Here is a 25,642-nt window from a genome sequence, read left to right as displayed (position 1 = left end):
AGCTGTAATTTTGCAAGAATAAAGTCAAAATATTGAGAAAAAAATTGGCAATTTGACGAGAATAAAGTCATAATATTATGAAAAAAAATAATGTCATTTTAGAAGCAATGACTGAAAATATTAAATAATATTCTGCAAAGTTGTAAAATTTTGAATTTGATTGATATTTTTTTGAAAATTTGGTTTCATAATATTATAATAATTAATATAGTTTTCATAATATTGAAAATAAAGTTGAAATATTTCAAAAAAAATAATTTAGGAAGAAAAACTATGTATTAAGCATTGAAAAACTGGGAAAAAAGTCCCAAAAAGATGACATAATAATTGTCCATAGGTATGAATGTGAGTGTGAATGGTTGTTTGTCTATATGTGCCCTGTGATTGGCTGGCCACCAGTCCAGGGTGTACCCCGCCTTTCACCTGAAGTCAGCTGGGATAGGCTCCAGCATACCCCCACAATCCTAGTGAGGATAAGCGGCATAGAAACTTCCAAGAAGAAAGTTGAAATAGTTAACAGAACTGGAAAATCAGCTGTAATTTTGCAAGAATAAAGTCAAAATATTGAGAAAAAATTGGCAATTTGACAAGAATAAAGTCGTAATATTATGAAAAAAATAATGTCATTTTAGAAGCAATGACTGGAAATATTAAAGAATATTCTTCAAAGTTGTAAAATTTTGAATTTGATTGATAATTTTTTGAAAATTTAGTTGGGGAAAAAGTGATATTATGTAAATAAAATCGTAATATTTGCAAAAGAAAAATTTTAATAAAATTGAAATATTTCGAAAATAAATAATTTAGGAAGAAAAACTATGTATTAAGCATTGAAAAACTGGGAAAAAAGTCCCAAAAAGATGACATAATAATTGTCCATAGGTATGAATGTGAGTGTGAATGGTTGTTTGTCTATATGTGCCCTGTGATTGGCTGGCCACCAGTCCAGGGTGTACCCCGCCTCTCTCGCCCAAAGACAGCTGGGATAGGCTCCAGTCAAACTTTGATACTATTTTAACCTAAACCACAGAACACCTTTAACAATAATTAGTGTCCATTTTTGCATGCTGCTTTTTAGTCCTTTAGTCTGTCATAAAAAGCCATCATGTTTCCTCATTCCCAATGCAGATGGTTCACCCGTAGCAAAAACAGTTGAGGTGTTTCTAGGAAACGGCGATTGCTGGCTGGCTGCTTGATAAACGTGTTTGTTTGGATTTACTTAGGATGTGATGTTTAACCGTAATGGTCTGCTTCTCTCTCGTGTTGCGCTTTCATAAAACCATTTATCATTGTCGTTCCGGCTGCAATAGAACTAACTAGAAAGCAGTCTCGTAGAGCCGGAGTGCGTGCGGATCAATATCAATCACACAAAAGTGTCAACAATGAAAGCTGAAGGATCTCCTGTGTATACAAGTGTGTACTACTCATAACATCAAGAGATTCATTACGTGTAATAGAGTCAGGTTTTACCGCAGGACACGATGAGGGCCAGTATTGGAACATTAAAGAACATAGCGATAATAATAATAATAATAATAATACAGAATAAAGTACATATATAATACATTCATTCATTTTCTACCGCGTTTTCCTCACGAGGGGGGGTACTTTTTGGGACTTTTTCCTAGTTTTTCAATGCTTAATACATAGTTTTTCTTCCAAAATTTAAAAAAAACATTTTTTTAAAAAATTTAAAAAAAACATTTTTTTTAAATTTTCCAAATATTTCAACTTTCTTCAAAATTTTCTTTTAGTAATATTATGATTTTATTCACATAATATTAGAACTTTTTCCCCAACCTAATTTTCAGAAAATTACAAATCTATTTCATAATTTTACAACTTTGAAAAATATTCTTTAATATTTCCAGTCATTGCTTCTAAAATGACATTTTTTTCATAATATTCCAAGTTTATTCTTGTCAAATTGCCAATTTTTTATCTCAATATTTTGACTTTATTCTTGCAAAATTACAGCTGATTTTCCAGTTCTGTTAACTATTTCAACTTTCTTCTTGGAAGTTTCTATGCCGCTTATCCTCACTAGGATTGTGGGGGTATGCTGGAGCCTATCCCAGCTGTCTTCAGGCGAGAGAGGCGGGGTACACCCTGGACTGGTGGCCAGCCAGCCAATCACAGGGCACATATAGACAAACAACCATTCACACTCACATTCATACCTATGGACAATTATTATGTCATCTTTTTGGGACTTTTTCCTAGTTTTTCAATGCTTAATACATAGTTTTTCTTCCTAAATTAAAAAAAAATATTTTTTTTAATTTTCCAAATATTTCAACTTTCTTCAAAAATTTCTTTTAGTAATATTATGATTTTATTCACATAATATTAGAACTTTTTCCCCAACCTAATTTTCAAAAAATTACAAATCTATTTTATAATTTTACAACTTTGAAAAATATTATTTAATATTTCCAGTCATTGCTTCTAAAATGACATTTTTTTTCATAATATTACAAGTTTATTCTCGTCAAATTGCCGATTTTTTTCTCAATATTTTTATGTTTTATGCAATTATTATGAAACCAAATTTTCTAAAAATTATCAATCAAATTCAAAATTTTACAACTTTGAAGAATATTATTTAATATTTCCAGTCATTGCTTCAAAAATGACGTTATTTTTTTACGACTTTATTCTTGTCAAATTAACAATTTTTTTTTCTCAATATTTTGACTTTATTCTTGCAAAATTACAGCTGATTTTCCAGTTCTGTTAACTATTTCAACTTTCTTCTTGGAAGTTTCTATGCCGCTTATCCTCACTAGGATTGTGGGGGTATGCTGGAGCCTATCCCAGCTGACTTCAGGTGAGAGAGGTGGGGTACACCCTGGACTGGTGGCCAGCCAATCACAGGGCACATATAGACAAACAACCATTCACACTCACATTCATACCTATGGACAATTTGGAGTCGCTAATTAACCTAGCATGTTTTTGGAATGTGGGAGGAAACCGGAGTACCCGGAGAAAACCCACGCATGCACGGGGAGAACATGCAAACTCCACACAGAGATGGCCGAGGGTGGAATTGAACCCTGTATTATCCGGGGGCGTGGGTGGAATAAATTTTATAAATAAATAAAAACATTTTGCGGAAAGCACGAAATCTAAAGAAATACAGCTGGAATAGGTGCAGATTCTGGAAAATCTAGAAAGCTTTCTGTTCTGGTTATTGCGTGTAGCTGCTCTATAGGAGTCCACAACTCAATACAAACGTGAAGTAGTGAACTACTTCAATGACTTTGAAGTAGTTTCAGTATCCCAATCCAATTTTTCTCCCTAAAATCTACTTGGTATCTTCCTTTGGGCCTGGATTAAACCATTGGCCTGATGTTGAAAACAACCTGAAGGGATCCTTCAGATACACAATTCCCACAAATGGTGGAAAAAAAAAAAACTCAGCCAGTAGCTGAAAACATTCATGGAAAAAAAATGACCCCACTGATGACTTTAGCGTCGTGTCCTGGTCACAGTGATCCCGAAGGAAACGGGAGTCCTCAATCCTAAATCTGGGCGAGCTCATCCGTGCAGGTCTTTGGTATTTGTTCACTCATCCTCCGCTTATTACCGAGACGAAAGCAATCGCCGCGGCCAATCGAGATTCTGATCCATCTGTCGACAGCGCGGCAGTTGCATGGTGATTGAGCACTTCACCGTCACGGAATAGATCTACCACCTCTCGGCTATGTGGACGTAGCAAGAAAAGCTATCAAAGTCAACACTGGTGCACCCCCCCCTCTGGGAATGTACCAAGTGGAATTGACATTTTTAATGCCGACCTTGCAATGACCCTAATGTGGTCGAGACAATATCAGTTAATTTAATAGCTTTTAAAAGGCTAAAGGGCACTTCGGTTTTTGGTTTGCACCGACACCCATTCATTCTATGATCACTCATTTTCTACCGCTTTTCCTCATGAGGGTCGTGAAGTGTGCTGGGGAGGCGGGGCACACCCCGGACTGGTGGCCAGCCAGCCAATCACAGGGCACATATAGACAAACAACCATTCACACTCACATTCATACCTATGGACAATTTGGAGTTGCTAATTAACCTAGCATGTTTTTGGAATGTGGGAGGAAACCGGAGTACCCGAAAAAAAAAACCCACGCATGCACGGGAGGAACATGCAATCGGTGGAATTGAACTTGGGTGCCCTAGCTGCGAGACATACATGCTAACCACTTGACCACCGTGCAGCCTCATATTAATATTATTCATTCATTTTCTACCGCTTATCCTCATGAGGGTCGCGGAGGGTGCTGGAGCCTATCCCAGCTGTTTTCGGACGAGAGAGGCGGGGTACACCCTGGAGTGGTGACCAGCCAATCACAGGGCACATATAGACAAACAACCATTCACACTCACATTCATACCTATGGACAATTTGGAGTCGCTAATTAACCTAGCATGTTTTTGGAATGTGGGAGGAAACCGGAGTACCCGGAGAAAACCCACACATGCACGGGGAGAACATGCAAACTCCACACAGAGATGGCCGTTGATGGAATTAAACTCGGGTCTCCTAGCTGTCAAGCTTGTGTGCTAACCACTCGTCCACTGTGCAGCCCTGGTTCAGTATATTTTTCATCAAAATAGTAGTCATGCCAAAATGTTGTGTTGCTGCTGGATGTTCACAGTATCCGAGTGATACTGTCGTGGGGGTGCTGGAGCCTATCCCAGCTGTCTTCGGGGTGAGAGAGGCGGGGTACACCCTGGACTGGTGGCCAGCCAATCACAGGGCACATATAGACAAACAACCATTCACACTCACATTCATACCTATGGATAATTTGGAGTCGCCTGTTAGCATGTTTAGCATGTTAGCAAACTAGCATGTTTTTGGAATGTGGAAATGGGCAATTTTGAGTCGCCAATTAACCTAGCATGTTTTTGGAATGAAGACAGCTGGGATAGGCTCCAGCGGTAGAAAATGAATGAATGAATGAATGAAGTTCCTATATATATTCTTATGTATAGTTCCTATAAATATATATTCATGTATATTCATCCAGGTGAGGTGAGCTAAGGCGCCTGTTATGCCTCATCCACTCGGTAGCAGCCAATCACACACACCATTTTAATTCAAGCCTTTTGTTGCTGCCAATAAAATAGCTACCGAGCTACCAAAAAAAAAAACAAAAAATGAAATAATGTGACTTTTTTTTCCAATAGTAAGCAATTTAAAATCAACTCATTTTGTTGTCATTTTACCGGAATCTATCTTTATGTCAAAGATAACACATATTTTTTTTTCCCTTTCTGTGCATTATAACACCAAAAAAAAGTTAATATGAGCTAGCTAACAATGCAGCCAAACGTTATAGTCTCTATAGTGAGAAATGAAACGCAGTGGAAAACAAACAAGAACACATAAATAATGGCCGCTTCCTACATTAGCTTGACTGATGATGTGCACGGAACAGTTCCTCGTTAGCTAAAACATCGATCACGCTATTCACGCTAGAAATGGAAAAGCACCGTTCTGCAAATGTAAGAAACTTCTCATCCATTATCTGACATCTGTTTTTTTTTTTCTTCCCCTGAGTATGGCTGCAGGAAGCTGGAGTCTATCCCGGCTAATTCTCTCTAATTTTTTGGTCAAAATCAGGTGTTTTCTTCTAATGCTGATTTATAAAGATACAAAAAGGATAAAAACAAACTTTTTCTGATGAAAGAAGAGAGTCTAAATTTGATTCTTTGCAGAAAAAAATTCTCTCTAATTTTTGGTCAAAATCAGGTGTTTTCTTCTAACACCGATTTATAAAGATACAAAAAGGCTAAAAACAAACTTTTTTTCTGTTGAAAGAAGAGAGTCTAAATTTGATACTTTGCAGAAAAAAGCTAATTCTCTCAAATTCTTGGTCAAAATTAGATGTTTTCTTCTAATGCTGATTTATAAAGATACAAAAAGGATAAAAACAAACTTTTTTTCTGATGAAAGAAGAGAGTCGAAATGTGATACTTTGCAGAAAAAGCAAATTCTCTCTAATTGTTGGTCAAAATCAGGTGTTTTCTTCTAACGCCGATTTATAAAGATACAAAAAGGATAAAAATAAACTTTTTTCAAATGAGAGAGTCTAAATTTGATTCTTTGCAGAAAAAAATTCTCTCTACTTTTTGGTCAAAATCAGGTGTTTTCTTCTAACACCGATTTATAAATATACAAAAAGGCTAAAAACAAACTTTTTTTCTGTTGAAAGAAGAGAGTCAAAATGTGATACTTTGCAGAAAAAGCAAATTCTCTCTAATTCTTGGTCAAAATCAGGTGTTTTCTTCTAACGCCCATTTATAAAGATACAAAAAGACTAAAAACAAACTTTTTACTAATGAAAGAAGAGTCTAAATTTGATTCTTTGCAGAAAAAGCAAATTGTCTCTAATTTTTGGTCAAAATCTGGTGTTTTCTTCTAATGCCGATTTATAAAGATACAAAAAGGCTAAAAACAAACTTTTTTCAAATGAGAGAGTCTAAATTTGATACTTTGCAGAAAGAAATTCTCTCTAATTTTTGGTCAAAATCAGGTGTTTTCTTCTAATGCCCATTTATAAAGATACAAAAAGGCTAAAAACAAATTTAAAAAATTTAAAAGATTTAAAAAAAATAAAGTTTTTAAAAAAATTTAAAAAATTATAAAAAACATTTTTTTAATTTAAAAAATTTTTATAAAAAAATATTTAAATATTTAAAAAAAATTAAACATTAACAATATATATATTAGAAAGACAGGAAGTGAACAAATGTAACAGTTACGGATTGTAAAAGTACCAGATGGAGGGGTAGGATTTAATAAGCTTTGCTTCTTCCTACTCCTTTTGGACATGTGGAACTGGGAACTGATTATGGGATGCATTCAATTGGAATCTGATGCATGTTCAAATGAAATTAAACCATTACCATTACCATTACCATTACCATTAAATGCCAGCAAATCCTGAATGCAAGCATCATAATAATAAAGGCTTTCTAAGCAGCATACCAACCTGGTAGGATCCTACTGAATGACTGTGATTTTTTCACCCCCAATATCCCATCCCAGCCTTCCAGCCAACGCTCCAACAAAGGGAAATGATCCACTGAGTGACGGGTCTTTGGATAAAAGTGCCTTGTTTAATGGCAGAGGTCAGAGAAGAACGGCCAGATGGTGTGAGATGATAGGAATGCAACAATGACTCAAAAATGTCTCTGCAGAAGAACATCTCTGCACAGACCCTTAAAGAAGATGAGCTTCAGTGGGTAACGGTCCTGTCACACAAGAATGGAGGCTACAATTTGGAAAATGGGGGGAAAAAGAAAAATGCTACATTATCTGATTCTGTACATCACATTGGAAGGGTCTGAATTCCGTGTGACCAACAACGGGAGCAGAAAAAGCTAATTCTTTCTCATTTTTGGTCAAAATCAGGTGTTTTCTTCTAACGGCAATTTATAAAGATACAAAAAGGATAAAAACAAACTTTTTTCTGATGACAGAAGAGAGTCTAAATTTGATTCTTTGCAGAAAAAGCTAATTTTCTCTAATTTTTGTTCAAAATCAGGTGTTTTCTTCTAACGCTTGATTTATAAAGATACAAAAAGGATAAAAACAAACTTTTTTCTGATGAAAGAAGAGAGTCGAAATTTGATTCTTTGCAGAAAAAGCTAATTTTCTCTAATTTTTGGTCAAAATCAGGTGTTTTCTTCTAATGCCGAATTATAAAGATACAAAAAGGCTAAAAACAAACTTTTTTCTGATGAAACAAGAGAGTCTAAATTTGACTCTTTGCAGAAAAAAATTCTCTCAAAGTTTTGGTCAAAATCAGGTGTTTTCTTCTAACGCCGATTTATAAAGATACAAAAAGGATAAAAACAAACTTTTTCCTGATGAAAGAAGAGAGTCTAAATTTGATTATTTGCAAAAAAAGCTAATTCGCTCAAATTTTTGGTCAAAATCAGGTGTTTTCTTCTAACGCCAATTTATAAAGATACAAAAAGGATAAAAACAAACTTTTTTCTGATGAAACAAGAGAATCAAAATTGGATTCTTTGCAGAAAAAGCTAATTTTCTCTAATTTTTGGTCAAAATCAGGTGTTTTCGTCTAACTCCGAATTATAAAGATACAAAAAGGCTAAAAACAAACTTTTTTTCTGATGACGGAAGATAGTCTAAATTTGATTCTTTGCAGAAAAAGCTAATTCTCTCTATTTTTTGGTCATAATCAGGTGTTTTCTTCTATAAAATTGAACCCCCACCCCCCACCCCACCCCCCACCCTTTCCACAGCCTATAGTATTCTTACCGACCACCATGACTACTTCCAGAAGGCCCATATCTCAAGGCTCAAATCACAAAAATGTCACCTTTGGGATGTGATTGATATCATGGATGTGTGACTGACACCTTGATGACACTCATGAAGAACTAAGACCACTCTGAAGGCCCTGGCTAGGATCTAGTTCAGTGATGACGGATCTTTACAAGACAATCTTTGAATTTAATTGCCATCGCAGGTTAAATAACTGTTAATAGTTATCCTCCCTATCCGTGTGGAAGTGGTAAGTTTTTGGGCTATTTAAGTTGAAAGGAAATAACTTGAAGGCTACCGTTTAGGTCGCTAGCTCTCTAGTTTGCGAGTTAGTATGTGTCTCAAGACCCTGCAGTTGCGCAATATGTTGTAAATAAAAAGAGTATAAATGTGACTATAGTCGTGTTTTGTCATGTCTATAAAAAAAGATAAAGAATTATCTCTCAGAAAATACTTAGCAAAATATGTATAAATCAGGGGTCTCAAACATGCGGCCCGTGGGCCAAATGTGGCCCGCAGGACACTAGTTTGAGGCCCCCGCCTTGATATGAAAGTTTAATGTTAGCGCGGCCCGCGCAAGTTTGATATGGATGCTGTATGGTATCATGTACCCAGAAAAAATTATTACGTTTGATTCATGTTCATGTTAAAGGTTAAATAACTGTTAATAGTTATCCTCTCTATCCGTGTGGAAGTGGTAAGTTTTTGGCTATTTAAGTTGAAAGGAAATAACTTGGAGGCTACCGTTTAGGTCGCTAGCTCTCTAGTTTGCGAGTTAGCATGTGTCTCAAGACCCTGCAGTTGCGCAATATGTTGTAAATAAAAAGAGTATAAATGTGACTATAGTCGTGTTTTGTCATGTCTACAGGGCTCTAATAATGCTTTGTTCATTTTAATATGAAAAAAATAATTTGTCTACCCACCAACTATATGTGGTTTCTTAAGTTTTTATTATTTGCCGTTTTATTATTATTATTATTATATTTATTTATTACTGATTGATTGATTTTTTTTATTCTTAATTTATTTATTTTTCATCTTATTTTGTGTAGAAAAATAAAAATTAAGATATTTGAGAACAGTGGAATGTTTTATCAGAGCTTTTATTGTAGAAAATTGGAACCAAAGCAGTTTTATTTATTTATTTTTTTTCAATAAATGCGTTTTTTTTTTTTTGGAAAACCTGATGCGGCCCAGTCTCACCCAGACCCTAGCTCCAGTGCCCCCCCCAAGTAAATTGAGTTTGAGACCCCTGGTGTACTACGTGGAGCATAAATAGACCCGAGTTGAGATGTGAAAAGACTTGATAGAAAATCAATAGCTGTTGTTTCCGCACAGTTTTGCAGGTACATCAATCTTGGGAAAAACCATCTTCCCGGGGATATTTAACTTCAATTTTAAGGCTCCGAAAGAGGAGTTGCATCATCAGCTGCTTTGAAGAAAGACTGAGTAGGACAACATCCTAACCAGGATATCCATTATAAACAGGCTTCTCTTGTCTGGGTTGGTTTAAGTGCTTCAACACAATGCATTTCTCCTACAGTCAATGGCTTCTACACGGGGGGGGGGCAATTTGTCTAATTCAAGCTCTGCTGTAATCATATTTTCTGTTATGTTTACATGCCAGTTCGCATAATTACGGTCAAAATGTTTATAATATGCTGCACGGTGGTCGAGTGGCTAGCATGCAGGCCTCACAGCTAGGAGACACGGGTTCAATTCCACCCCAATTCTCTGTGTGGAGTTTGCATGTTCTCCCCGTTCATGCGTGGGTTTTTCTTTGATTGTGAATGTTATTATTTGCAGAAAAAGCTAATTTTCTCTAATTTTTGGTCAAAATCAGGTGTTTTCTTCTAACGCTGATTTATAAAGATACAAAAAGGATAAAAACAAACTTTTTTTCAGATGAAAGAAGAGAGTCTCAATTGCATTATTTGCAGAAAAAGCTAATTTTCTCTCATTTTTGGTCAAAATCAGGTGTTTTTTTCTAATGCCGATTTATAAAGATACAAAAAGGCTAAAAACAAACTTTTTCTGATGAAAGAAGAGAGTCGAAATTGGATTATTTGCAGAAAAAAAATCTCTCTAATTTTTGGTCAAAATCAGGTGTTTTCTTCTAACGCCCATTTATAAAGATACAAAAAGGATAAAAACAAACTTTTTTCTGATGAAAGAAGAAAGTCTAAATTTGATTATTTGCAGAAAAAGCTAATTTTCTCTAATTTTTGGTCAAAATCAGGTGTTTTCTTCTAACGCCCATTTATAAAGATACAAAAAGGCTAAAAACAAACTGTTTCTGATGAAACAAGAGAGTCTAAATTGGATTTTTTTTTGCAGAAAAATCAAATTTTCTCTCATTTTTGGTCAAAATCAGGTGTTTTCTTCTAACGAAAACCAGCTGTAATTTTGCAAGAATAAAGTCAAAATATTGAGAAAAAAAATTGGTTGGGGAAAAAGTTATATGTGAATAAAATCAGAATATTACCAAAAGAAATTTTTGAAGAAAGTTGAAATATTAAAAAAAAAAAAAAAAAAACATTCGCATCACAACGCTACCAAGACCGCCCTTGACATTATTAATCATTAAATACCACTTTTTTTTATCATGACATTATACCTTTTTGTTCTATTAACCATTTTTCAGTGTTGTTTTTAATTTAGTTTAGTTCCACACAAAAAAAAGCCATGTGCCATAAACGGCCCCTGCGCCACACTTTTGACACCCTTGTTTTAATATGTTGTAGTACAGATCTGCAATGGATGTACTGGCAGCTCACTCAAGTGGGATAAATATGTTAATAACACAGTCAAAGCAGGATTATTTGGATTCATAACACTGCTTGTATATTTAATATATATTTTATATGTATATTTATATGTAATATGATATTGTACTACCGCTGTGCTACTTTGTTTGTCAGTGGTATATTTATAAGTTTAACATTGTTTACCGTTTGAGCGAGGACGGCCAGGACAAGCGCGGCTTCTTCAGTACCGGGCGAAGCTTCTCCAGGGTCCGGTTACGGCACAGGTAGCGCTCGGTGTCCGAGTTGAAGCGCTGTTTGATCCGTATGTTGGTCCTCGGCTGCCGCCACAAGTGTTTGGGCGGCTTGGCGAGACCCGCTCCCTCTCTGCTCAGCGCTGCGCACTCCATTTTTTTTTTTATACTTTGTTTTTGATTAGTGGGCGATTATATACCGGAAACGGAGACAAAAAGAACCCTAAAAAATAAAAATTAAAAAAAAAAAAACACGGACGTTGTGACACGAAACGAGGACACTAAAGGAGGTTTTCGCGGCAGGACATGGCGCGCTGCTGTCCACGTTCTACGGTGCTGAAGACGCTACGAGGCTTCCTGCAACTCTCTGCTTTGCTAAGTCCTCTTCCTCTCTCTCTCTCTCTCTCTCTCACTCTCTCTCTCTCCGCCCTCCTGGAATCGAGCTGCCCACCATCTGTCCATCATTCGTGTCAACATTAAGTGCGCATTTTCTAAGCGTTTAATGGACATGTGAGAGGGAAATACTACATGTATGTGCTTTCCATGGAATCGAACTAACACATCTATAGTCGCTTACAAAGTGTTTGACCGAGACTGAAATGTATAAAAATTATTAAAAATACCATAAATCCAATCAAAAATATTACCAAACATACACTATATACATCATATATACATTCATTATTAATTAATTAATTAATCATTCATTCATTTCATTAATTTTCTACCATCAGGGTCGCGGGGGTGCTGGAGCCTACCCCAGCTGTCTTCAGGCGAGAGAGGCGGGGTACACCCTGGACTGGTGGCCAGCCAATCACAGGGCACATATAGACAAACAACCATTCACACTCATGTCAATTTCATGTCATCTAAAAAAAAGTAGTGCTGTTTTAATCCCATTAATCATAGTTTTCAACATAATTAGTCATGATTAATCAACCTTTGAAATACAGTAATCCCTTGTTTATCACAGTTAATTGGTTCTACACCGGACCGTGATACTTGAATTTGCTTCAAGAGTGCATGTAGTATTCTCATGTCATCTATAATAAGTAGTGCTGTTTTAATCCCATTAATCACAGTTTTCAAATTAATCATTCATTCATTTTGTTCATTTTCTACCGCTTGTCCTCATGAGGGTCGCGGGTGGGGGGTGCTGGAGCCTATCCCAGCTGTCTTCAAGCGAAAGGCCGGGTACACCCTGGACTGGTGGCCAGCCAATCACAGGGCACATATAGACAAACAACCATTCACACTCACATTCATACCTATGGACAATTTGGAGTCGCTAATTAACCTAGCATGTTTTTGGAATGTGGGAGGAAACCGGAGTACCCGGAGAAAACCCACGCATGCACGGGGAGAACATGCAAACTCCACACAGAGATGGCCGAGGGTGGAATTGAACTCGGGTCTCCTTGCTGTATGGCCTCCGTGCGAACCACTCGGGCGCTGTGCAGCCCTGGTTCAGTATATTTTTCATCAAAATAGTAGTCATGCCAAAATGTTGTGTTGCTGCTGGATGTTCACAGTATCCAAGTGATACTGTCGTGGGGGTGCTGGAGCCTATCCCAGCTGTCTTGAGGCAAGAGGCGGGGTACACCCTGGACTGGTGGCCAGCCAATCACAGGGCACATGTAGACAAACAACCATTCACACTCATGTCAATCTCATGTCATTTATAATAAGTAGTACAGTTTTAATCCCATTAATCACAGTTTTCAAATTAATCATTCATTCATTTCATTGATTTTGTACCGCTTATCTTCACAAGGGGTGCTGGAGCCTATCCCAGCTGTCTTCGGGCAAGAGTCGGGGTACACTCTGGACTGGTGGCCAGCCAATCACAGGGCACATATAGACAAACAACCATTCACACTCATGTCATTTATAAAAAGTAGTGTGGTTTTAATCCCATTAATCACAGTTTTCTAATTAATCATTCATTCATTCATTCATTTTCTACCGCTTATCCTCACAAGGGGTGCTGGAGCCTATCCCAGCTGTCTTCGGGCGAGAGTCGGGGTACACCCTGTACTGGTGGCCAGCCAATCACAGGGCACATATAGACAAAAAAAACCTTAAACTGTATTATGGAAAGCAGGAAGTGAACAAATGTAACAGTTACTGATTGTAAAAGTACCAGATGGAGGGGTAGGATTTAATAAGCTTTGCTTCTTCCTACTCCTTTTGGACATGTGGAACTGGGAACTGATTATGTGATGCATTCAATTGTAATCTAATGCATGTTCAAATGAAATAAAACCATTACCATTACCATTACCATTACCATGTAATGTACTATGAATGTACGATGGGAACAAGTAAAGTCCTGCCTATCTGACCTTTCACTACGCTACATCCCAAAACAGGCAATTTCCAGGTACTGCTCCATTGAGTTCAATGAAGTATTGACGTTTCTGACATATTTTTGATTAAAAAAAAATGTAATCATTGTTAAATGTCACAGTATATGTTGGAATTAATTTTCCCGAAAAAATTAACTGCATCCACAAAAACCATGACTGACCACACATCACAAACCTGAGAGAAGAATAACCACACTGGATTGAGCTGACTGAAATGTTACTTGAAAAATGATGTGTCAATTGAGACATGCAGAAAAAACACATAATACTTAATGCATAATACTAAGATGACAGTAGTAATAAGTACTCAGGAAACCCAGGCTCCAGTTTGCATGGCTGTAAACCAAAATAGGACAATTTGAAGATACTACCTGAGGTGAATTCTAACACTGGGGGGTTGAATTAGGTAGGGGTGTCACAAGATCTGGTCTGAAAATTAAAATTAAAATTAAAATTAAAAAAAAATAAATAAAAATAAAAATACAAATTAAAAACAACAATCAAAATTAAAATACTAATAAAAGGTAAAAATTAAAAGATAAAAAATTAAAATTAAAATTAAAATTAAAATTAAAAAATACAAATAAGAAACAATCAAAATTAAAATTAAAATACTAATAAAAGATAAATTTAAAAGATAAATAATTAAAATTAAAATTAAAATTAAAATTAAAATTAAAATTAAAATTAAAATTAAAATTAAAATTAAAATTAAAATTAAAATTAAAATTAAAATTAAAAAATACAAATAAAAAATAAAACAAAAACAAAATTAAAATTAAAATACTAATAAAATTAAAATTAAAATTAAAATTAAAATTAAAATTAAAATTAAAATTAAAATTAAAATTAAAATTAAAAAATACAAATAAAAAATAAAACAAAAACAAAAACAACAATTAAATTTAAAATTAAAAGATAAAAAATAAAATTAAAATACTAATAAAAGATAAAATTAAAAACAAAAATTAAAATTAAAATTAAAATTAAAAAATACAAATAAAAAATAAAACAAAAACAAAAACAACAATTAAATTTAAAATTAAAAGATAAAAAATAAAATTAAAATACTAATAAAAGATAAAATTAAAATTAAAAACAAAAATTAAAATTAAAAAGAAAAGATAAAAAATTAAAATTCCTAATTTTGCCAGCCTGAATATATTGCTATGTTATTATTTAAAATTATTTGAATTATTTGTACAAATTACTGTTTTACGCTGTACATTGTTGTTCATATTTGATGTCATCTATGTATTCTCCACATTATTATTATTTATTATTACACGGGAGCCAGGCAACAACATTTGGTTAGCAATTTCACTGCTGTGTCATTGTGCAATGACAATAAAGGAAGTGTATCCATCTATGTTCACTCTGTGCATGGCTTGCAGCACCTTGTTGCATAGAACAACAGCATGAACAAAGTGAGCCCTTTTGTCAGTCATACAGTCTATTTGTCTGTGTGTCTGGGGGCAAGTAAAATTAGTAGATTTATGCATTGTACTTTTAAATTAAACGTTAAAAATAGACCCAATCTTGTGACAGAAGTAGAATCAGAAGAGTTTGTACCCATCCTGCACTATATCAACAATTCAGGCAATGGGAAAAAGGATATTTTCTTAGCATATTTATGCATTATACATGGCTGCTTTACTGAGTGTTAGTGGAAAATGAAGAAAAACAGACCGGTGTTCATCATGACTGGCCACCGCTCGACGGTACAGAGCCTCCAGGCGGTGCAGGGGTAGGCCATATGTTGCAGAAAACCTCCGGCTGTCGGACGGGTGCTCCTGACACGAGTGTCTCCTCCGCAGCGGGGGAAGATGCAACTGCCCAGAGTAGCGTCGTCTCACCACCTGGTGGACCACGGGGAGAGACTCCCTACGAACCTGTCGAGCGGCAGGAGGAAATGAGTCTAGATTGTAGGATGGAAAGATCGTCAGTAGATTTTTATTACATTTGTAAATTTTGTTGGGTAAAAAGTTCTAATATGATGTGAATAAAATCATAATATTACTAAAAGAACATTTTGAAGAAAGTTGAAATATTTGAAAAAAAAAACTTTTTTTAAAATTTAGGAAGAAAAAATATGTATTAAGCATGGAAAAACCGGGAAAAGTCCCAAAAAGATGACATAATAATTGTCCAAAGTTCCAATATTATGTGAATAAAATCATAATATTACCAAAAGAACATTTTAAAGAAAGTTTAAATATTTGGAATTTTTTTATTAGATTTTTATTAATTTATTTGTAATTTTTTGAAAACTTGGATGGGGAAAAAAGTTATAATATTATGTGAATAAAATCATAATATTACCAAAAGAAAATTTTAAAGAAAGTTTATATATTTTGAAATTTTTTATTAGATTTTTATTAATTTAGTTGTATTTTTTTGAAAATTTGGATGGGGAAAAAAAATATAATATTATGTGAATAAAATCATAATATTACCAAAAGAAAATTTTGAAAAAAGTTGAAATATTTTGAAAATTAAAAAAAAACATTTTTTAAAATTTAGGAAGAAAAACTATGTATTAAGTATTGAAAAACTGTGAAAAAGTATAAGAATATGAGTGTGAATGGTTGTTTGTCTATATGTGCCCTGTGATTGGTTGGCTGGCCACCAGTCCAGGGTGTACCCCGCCTTTCGCCTGAAGTCAGCTGGGATAAGCTCCAGCATACCCCCACAATCCTAGTAAGGATAAGCGGCATAGAAACTTCCAAGAAGAAAGTTGAAATAGTTAACAGAACTGGAAAATCAGCTGTAATTTTGCAAGAATAAAGTCAAAATATTAAGAAAAAAATTGGCAATTTGACAAGAATAAAGTCGTAATATTATGAAAAAAATAATGTCATTTTAGAAGCAATGACTGGAAATATTAAAGAATATTCTTCAAAGTTGTAAAATTATGAAATAGATTTGTAATTTTTTGAAAATTAGGTTGGGAAAAAAGTTATAATATGTGAATAAAATCATAATATTACCAAAAGAAAATTTCAAAGAAAGTTGAAATATTTGGAAAATTAAAAAAAAAAATTAATTTAGGAAGAAAAACATTAAGCACTGAAAAACTGGGAAAAAATCCCAAAAAGATGACATAATGCCGAGGATAAGCGGCATAGAAACTTACAAGAAAGTTGAAATAGTTAACAGAACTTGAAAATCAGCTGTAATTTTGCAAGAATAAAGTCAAAATATTGAGGAAAAAATTGGCAATTTGACAAGAATAAATAATGTCATTTTAGAAGCAATGATTGGAAATATTAAAGAATATTCTAGTAATATATTAGTTGTGAAATTATGAAATAGATTTGTAATTTTTTGAAAATTTGGTTGGGGAAAAAGTTCTAAAATTATGTGAATAAAAATCATAATATTACCAAAAGAAAATTTTGTTCAAATATTTGGAAAATTAAAAAAAATAATAATAATAATTTAGGAAAAAAAATATTTATTAAGCATTGAAAAACTAGCAAAAGTCCCAAAAAGATGACATAATAATTGTCCATAGGTATGAATGTGAGTGTGAATGGTTGTTTGTCTATATGTGCCCTGTGATTGGCTGGCCACCAGTCCAGGGTGTACCCCGCCTCTCGCCCAATGACAGCTAGGATAGGCTCCAGCACCCCCGCGGTAGAAAACGAATGAATGTTTATAATATTGTTAACAAAAACAACAACAAAAATCCATCCATCCATCTCTTGTAGTTCCACGGGAGGGGTGTGGACACGGAGGCTGTATCAATGGTTGTCATATTAGTAAAGGACAAACATGATGTGCATAAAAACAAAATCAAATTCATAAACGCGACCCAGCTGACACCCAGGGCCCTCATAAATCACAGTCCATCTGGTCTTGTGTGCACGTGGTCCAACCTCTTATCCCATCCTCTGCACATCCATATTCACTATTATGCTAAGCAGCACGCGCCTCTCGGGTCCCATTTCCTGTGTGTGTGTGCAACACTCTTGTAAATAAGGATAGTGTTCAAGAGATATAAAAGGTGATGGCCACTGACAAAACATGACACTACTCAAGTGTCTCCTTAAAATGACAATTATTTGATAAACAATATTATTAAGCGTCTCTTTAAAATGACAATTATTTGATAAACAATATTATTATTATTCATATCTTATTAAAAATACATAAATACAGGTGGTCCTAGGGTTACATACACGCTGCCATAAATTTATTAACAAATTTAATTAATATATTTTATTTTACTGTTAATAAAACACAGTGTAACCTTGGTTAGCGTACTTCCTGGTTAGTGTACTTTGCCTCGTTTTGCGTACATGTTCCAGTTAGTACGTGTCTTATCGTGTTATTAATACACTGTGTGAACCAAATTGTGTTCTTTGTGTATTTTTATCACCAAACATCCATTAATCATGACTAATTAATTTGAAAACTATGATTAATTGGATTAAAACAGCACTACTTATAGATGACATGAGAATACTACATGCAAAATGCACTCTTGAAGCAAATTCAAATATCACGGTCGGCTGTAGAACCAATTAACTGTGATAAGCAAGGGATTACTGTATTTCAAATGTTGATTAATCATTACTAATTAATTCAAAAACTGTGATTAATTGGATTAAAACAGCACTACTTATTATAAATGACATGAGAATACGACGTGCAAAATGCACTCTTGCAGCAAATTCAAGGGATATCAAGGGATTACTGTATTTCAAATGGTGATTAATCATGACTAATTCATTTGAACACTGTGATTAATGGGATTAAAACAGCACTGCTTATTATAAATGACATGAGAATACGACATGCAAAATGCACTCTTGCAGCAAATTCAAATATCAAGGGATTACTGTATTTCAAATGGTGATTAATCATGACTAATTCATTTGAACACTGTGATTAATGGCATTAAAACAGCACTGCTTATTATAAATGACATGAGAATACGACATGCAAAATGCACTCCTGAAGCAAATTCAAATATCACGGGATATCAAGGCATTACTGTATTTCAAATGGTGATTAATCATGACTAAAAACTATGATTAATGGGACTAAAACAGCACTACTTATTATAAATGACATGAGAATACGACATGCAAAATGCACTCTTGCAGCCAATTCAAATATCACGGGATATCAAGGGATTACAGTATTTCAAATGGTGATTAATCATGACTAATTCATTTGAAAACTGCGATTAATGGGATTAAAACAGCACATGAGAATACTACATGCAAAATGCACTCTTGCAGCAAATTCAAATATCACGGGATATCAAGGGATTACTGTAGTTCAAATGGTGATTAATCATGACTAATTCATTTGAAAACTGTGATTAATGGTATTAAAACAGCACATGAGAATACTACATGCAAAATGCACTCTTGCAGCAAGCTGGCATCCAACCATATTATCATATTGCAGACGTCCAACACGTCTTTTACACACGTTAGCAGTCATTGAACTAGCAACTCTTCTTTTTAAATTCTCCTCACTGAATAGCTGTTGATGTATCCGGTGTAACAAGAGTTCAAAGATGACGGGGGGGGGGGGGGGGGGGGTCATTAAGGTCTGCACCCTTAATGACCGAGCAAAAATTACAGAAAAATATAAAATAATTACAAAAAAAATACAGAAATAAAAATACAGATTAGAAATTACAGAAAAATATTTAAAAATAATAATAATAATAATTACAAAACAGGTACATTATCGCACTTGTCTGCACCCTTAATCACTGAGCAAAAATTACAGAAAAATATAAAATAATTACAAAAAAATTACAGAAATAAAAGTACAGATTACAAATTACAGAAAAATATAAATAAAAAAAATAATAATAATTACAAAACAGGTGCATTATCGCACTTGTCTGCACCCTTAATCACTGAGCAAAAATTACAGAAAAATATAAAATAATAATAAAAAATACAGAAATAAAAGTATAGATTAAAAATTACAGAAAAATTAAAAAAATAAAAATAATAATAATTACAAAACAGGTACATTATCGCACTTGTCTGCACCCTTAATCACCAAGCAAAAATTACAGAAAAATATAAAATAATTTAAAAAAAATACAGAAATAAAAGTATAGATTACAAATTACAAAAAAATCTAAATAAAAAATAATATTAACAATTAAAAAACAGGTACATTATCGCACTTTCTGCACCCTTAATCATCCAGCAAAAATTACAGAAAACAGACTTGACAAATGAGACTGTGATGAATCCATTCTGCCCGCTTGTGTGAAAGGGGGAACCTAAGTACTATTTTAAACGTGTTAGATGAGACCAAGGCAGCCAAGCAAAAAACACACGACACAAAAAAATCAATACCCACTTCAGCCAAGTGTCCCCCCGCCATTAAATAATGCTCGTCTGGAATGAAAATAACATTTAAAAAAATCAGCTCACGACCCAAGAAATGGGTCGTTTTCAGACGTAAGACCTCTTTGACCCAACGTAATGTACGCACGTTATCAGAAGTGTCTTCAACATGTTGTTTTTGTTAGCCGAGTGGCACGTTCTCTTCCAGCCAAGCAGCCGGCAGCGTGACCACCCGGCTGATGTCCCGCCACACGCGACTACCAAGAAGTGTGAATGAGATGGAAGCAGGAAGGCCAGTGTGTGATCAGATGGGACCATAAGATGCTCAGCAGGCCTCCGCCTCTGAAAAACCAATGAAATGATTACGCTTTTGTTCGACACGCTTGTGTATTTTATCAAGGGGCTGTTGCCGTGTCGACGTGGCTGACTCACAAGTACCAAAGTGATTTTTCAGTACTACGATGCAAAAGGTCGGTAGTAACATAAAAACTAAAATATAAACTGAAAATAAACTGAAAAAGTTGATCCTGGAGTCGAACACCAAGTGGTTTTTCCGTCATCGACTGTTCCTACTAAGCAAAAATGGCTAGTAGGGACAGCTGTTTGCATTTGATCAAAGCTACTTAAATTTGTCAGACCAAAAAAAGGTAGATTATCGCACTTGCCCTTAATCACCGAGCAAAAATTACAGAAAAATATAAAATAATTACAAAAAAATTACAGAAATAAAAGTACAGATTACAAATTAGAGAAAAATATAAATAAAAAATAATAATAATAATTACAAAACAGGTACATTATCGCACTTGTCTGCACCCTTAATCACCAAGCAAAAATTACAGAAAAATATAAAATAACTACAAGAAAATTAAGAAATAAAAGTATAGATTACAAATTACAGAAAAATAAAAAAAAATAAAAATAATAATAATTACAAAACAGGTACATTATCGCACTTGTCTGCACCCTTAATCACCGAGCAAAAATTACAGAAAAATATAAAATAATTACAAAAAAATACAGATATAAAAGTACAGATTACAAATTACAGAAAAATATAAATAAATAATAATAATAATAATAATAATTACAAAAGAGGTACATTATCGCACTTGTCTGCACCCTTAATCACCGAGCAAAATTGCAGAAAAATATAAAATAATTACAAAAAAATACAGAAATAAAAGTACAGATTACAAATTACAGAAAAATATAAATAAAAAATAATAGTAATAATTACAAAACAGGTACATTATCGCACTTGTCTGCACCCTTAATCACCGAGCAAAAATTACAGAAAAATATAAAATTGCAAAAAAAATGCAGAAATAAAAGTACAGATTACAAATTACAGAAAAATATAAAAATAATAATAATAATTACAAAACAGGTACATTATCGCACTTGTCTGCACCCTTAATCACCGAGCAAAAATTACAGAAAAATATAAAATAATTAAAAAAATTTCAGAAATAAAAGTATAGATTACAAATTACAGAAAAATTAAAAAAATAAAAATAATAATAATTACAAAACAGGTACATTATCGCACTTGTCTGCACCCTTAATCACCGAGCAAAAATTACAGAAAAATATAAAATTAATTACAAAAAAATACAGAAATAAAAGTATAGATTACAAATTACAAAAAAATCTAAATAAAAAATAATATTAACAATTAAAAAACAGGTACATTATCGCACTTTCTGCACCCTTAATCACCGAGCAAAAATTACAGAAAAATGTAAAATTAATTACAAAAAAATACAGAAATAAAAGTACAGATTACAAAAATATATAAATGAAAAATAATACTAATAATTACAAAACAGGTGCATTATCACACCTGTCTGCACCCTTAATCACCGAGCAAAAATTACAGAAAAATATAAAATAATTACAAAAAAATACAGAAATAAAAGTACAGATTACAGAAAAATATTTAAAAAAAATAATAATAATTACAATAAAAATACTGAAATAAAAGTAGAGCAAAAAATACAGGGTCAGACAAAATGATCTGACACATTTGTAGGTTAAATAAAAGGCAAATAAAGTAAAGTAACAAAAAAGTGTTTTTATTTAGGAAAAGTACATATAATGTAATTCTGTTTCATTATGTTTTAAAAATTAAATCAGTTCTAGCGTTGCGAGGTTGGCGTTTCAATTTTGGTTTCAATGCAAAAACCCAGAAATGGGTATTGATTTTTTCTGACCGTCGACCACAAAAGTAATTAAGTTGCATCCATAACGTATTTTCCACTCCTCGGCAGTTACCAATGCGGTTGCGACTTAAATCATTGCATGCACGGTTTCCAAAGTTTCCAAATAAATATCTCCGACGACTGTAGCCGAATCCAGAAGATTAAGAAAGGTAAAGTCAATTATGCAGGAAATATGCTCACCGTCTGTTCTTTTCACAAGTCAATGATTCAAGCCGTTTAAATGCGACACGCACTCAACCGCAGTGCCACTCGTGCCACTAGAGAGATCCTTAAAATGTGGCTCTCTCGACGACAGCCGCCAATCTGCATCATTTTCTTTCATAAATTGCCTTTTATATCACAGCCTTTTGTGCTCTGGTTTGGTAAACAAATCAAAAGGTGCCGCTGGGTTGTTTCGTCTCATCGAATGAGCACAGTGGCTTGACATTTTTTACCTTGTTTATTGTCTGTTATAAACAAAGATAACAAGTTTTGATTCAGGCAGGGCTCTACGTTAAAAACAAAAATGACTTGCCCATGGGGAATCCTTAAGGTGAGAACTACTTGCCCGAACTTGCCCCATGTAAAATGAAAAGACTGCCATAATGATATCATATATCAATATATGCTGATAATTAATCAAATAGTACTGATGCACTGTATTTGGAGGAATGTCTGAAAATTTGTGGAGATGTATGTTAACATGGCAAGCCATGCTACCTTACACATCGTAGTCGTATCGTAGTAAGCAGTGATATTTATAAGTTGTGCACCACAATGAAACATTTGACACATTTGTGTACTAGTAAAGTGTTTTTAATCCAGAAAAAAAATGCTCAATGGTCAAACAATAATTTTTTGACGCAAAGGTGAGAAAAATACACAGAGAAATTGAACCGCTAGATTTTGTAGCTTGTGCAAAATCAGCACTTGGTATTGGATCTAATGGGTGGTGTTTCATTGTGACCGCTTCAAATTGTCACAGCAATGTGATTCACTCACCTGTGCCATCATTTGATTTGCTAACCGCTAATAAAATACTTGTTTAGGAGGCACTGCTTCATCACTTTTTGGTGTTTTCCTTCAGAAGTTGTTGAAGAATTAGACGATGTTGGCAGTCGCCATGACAGATGTTTTCCTAGTAAAACCATCGCTGATTGGTTGATCGCGAACAAGAACGGGTGTGGGTAAAACGCGGATTGTGGATTACGGACCGCGGTCTAAATAAACGATTCTGATTGGTCCATTTCAAGATTTGCAAGGATTGGTTTGCAAATTACCATCGGAATTACGCAGTCCGAGTTTTTTACCAACACCCAACAAGAACCGCTTAAAAAAAAAAAAACTCTTGGCAGTACGGCATGCTAAAGTGCACTTGCCCGACGGGAATATTAATGATTGGATTTACTTGCCCCAATTTTGTTTTAACTTGCCCCGGGCCATCGGTACATCGTTATTGTCGAGCCCTGGATTCAGGCATTTTAGGAAAAAAAAAAAAAAAAAAAAATGAAATAAAGTTAGTGATAGTCAGTGGCAGGTTTGAACCTGCCAGAAACAGTAACACCTGATCTTCACGCTGTCCGTGCGTGTGAAGTGTCTTTCAGAGATATCACACGGTGTTAGCTTTATCTGCTTAGCACAGCATGCGCGTATTCGCTTGAATAATACTGCAGCGCCATGATGTACTGTAGATGCAGAATGCAAAACATAAATCATGTCTGATACGGTTTGGTTTTCGTATTTGACGTAGTTTTCAATGACGATTTTGACCAAAATTGTAACGCAGTTTTTGAATATCTCGGTTTTCGTACGGTCAAACTGGTCCGTCTGCTCGCACTTCATTTTGAATATCGGCCCGGTCAGATTCCATGTCTTTTTTGCCTTATTTTTTGTTTTATTTTTTTTTTTCAGAGTCTTAAATAACCCACCATGGGGCCAAACACTCACATTCATACCTATGGACAATTTGGAGTCGCTAATTAACCTAGCATGTTTTTGGAATGTGGGAGGAAACCGGAGTACCCGGAGAAAACCCACGCATGCACGGGGAGAACATGCAAACTCCACACAGAGATGGCTGAGAATGGAATTGAACTCGGGTCTCCGAGCTGTGTGACCTGTGTGCTAACCACCCGGCCTCTGTGCAGCCCTGGTTCAGTATATTTTTCATCAAAATAGTAGTCATGCCAAAATGTTGTGTTGCTGCTGGATGTTCACAGTATCCAAGTGATACTGTGGTGGGGGTGCTGGAGCCTATCCCAGCTGTCTTCGGGCGAGAGAGGCGGGGTTCACCCTGGACTGGTGGCCAGCCAACCAATCACAGGGCACATATAGACAAACAACCATTCACACTCACATTCATACCTATGGACAATTTGGAGTCGCTAATTAACCTAGCATGTTTTTGGAATGTGGGAGGAAACCGGAGTACCCGGAGAAAACCCACGTTTAATAGCTTTATATATTTAATGGCTTTTATTGAGGTCTTCCTACATTTTTAAAAATGTTTTTTTTTTAATTTTCCAAATATTTCAACTTTCTTCAAAAATGTCTTTTAGTAATATTATGATTTTATTCACATATTTGAACTTTTTCTCCCACCAAATTTTCAAAAAATTACAAATCTATTTCATAATTTTACAACTTTGAAGAATATTCTTTAATATTTCCAGTCATTGCTTCTAAAATGACATTTTTTTCATTAAAAAATTAAATTATTTTTTATAATATTATATTCATATAGTTTATTATCGTCAAATTGCCAATTTTTTTCCCTCAATATTTTGACTTTATTCTTGCAAAATTACAGCTGACAGAAAACCCACGCATGCACGGGGGAGAACGTGCAAACTCCACACAGAGGGTGGAATTGAACTCGGGTCTCCTAGCTGTGAGGTATGCGCGCTAACCACTCAATTCACCGTGCAGCCCTTTTGTAAAAACACTTCCCCGAAAAGTGAAATCTGTTATAGCTTTATTTATAGCGTTCCAATACTTTTGTACAAATATTCACCAATACAAAGATGGTGAGATTAGATTAATTTATTGAGTAGGAATTTAACAACATGGCACTATGCCTTGAAAATAACTCACACACACACACACACACACACAGGCACAGTGTGTACCAGCATGATGTAATCAGAGATGAGAGCATTTCATTACGACGTGCTGATATTGTAAATATGCATGGGAGCAATCAAACACTGCTGCTATTTCCCTAATTGAGAAAGTGAATAATAATAACAATAATAATCGCTGGCAATGGTGGGAAAACGGCAGCATGATGACCGTCCCACTGTGAGTCTGATTTATGAACATGTATCACAGCAGGGGGGGGAGGGGGGGGGGGGGGGGCAAGCAAAGCTAGAAAACTTTCACCCATACTGAATACATAATGACACGCGCGGGTGCAAAGGCTGTGATTAACA

At 34.5% G+C, this 25,642-nt stretch overlaps 2 protein-coding genes across 45 annotated transcripts in view; one reads left to right on the top strand and one right to left on the bottom strand.

The window, feature by feature from the left end:
* The window catches only part of LOC131129259 (uncharacterized), a 90,509-nt gene that overhangs the window by 45,147 nt on the left and 19,720 nt on the right, over window positions 1-25,642 (top strand). For 39 of the 43 annotated variants that reach the window (XR_009129798.1, XM_058072606.1, XM_058072621.1 and 36 more), the window contains one exon: window positions 7,064-10,976. The exons of 1 other annotated variant lie outside the window; for it this stretch is intronic. The gene's annotated coding sequence lies outside the window, so the exon portion shown is untranslated. Of the gene's footprint in view, window positions 1-7,063; window positions 10,977-20,192; window positions 25,546-25,642 lie in introns of those variants that run through there. 3 more of the 43 variants (XM_058072589.1, XM_058072590.1, XM_058072599.1) reach the window with 3 other exon arrangements.
* The window catches only part of LOC131129258 (cAMP-specific 3',5'-cyclic phosphodiesterase 4D-like), a 116,128-nt gene that overhangs the window by 77,120 nt on the left and 13,366 nt on the right, over window positions 1-25,642 (bottom strand). The window contains exon 3 of one of the 2 annotated variants that reach the window (XM_058072584.1): window positions 15,365-15,567. In XM_058072584.1, coding sequence (XP_057928567.1) covers window positions 15,365-15,567 — 203 coding nt within the window. Of the gene's footprint in view, window positions 1-11,259; window positions 12,054-15,364; window positions 15,568-25,642 lie in introns of those variants that run through there. The other variant, XM_058072585.1, reaches the window with a different exon arrangement.

This window comes from Doryrhamphus excisus, chromosome 5 (genome assembly GCF_030265055.1).
Source record: "Doryrhamphus excisus isolate RoL2022-K1 chromosome 5, RoL_Dexc_1.0, whole genome shotgun sequence".
NCBI lineage: Eukaryota > Metazoa > Chordata > Actinopteri > Syngnathiformes > Syngnathidae > Doryrhamphus > Doryrhamphus excisus.
This window is presented reverse-complemented; position numbering and strand designations above follow the sequence as displayed.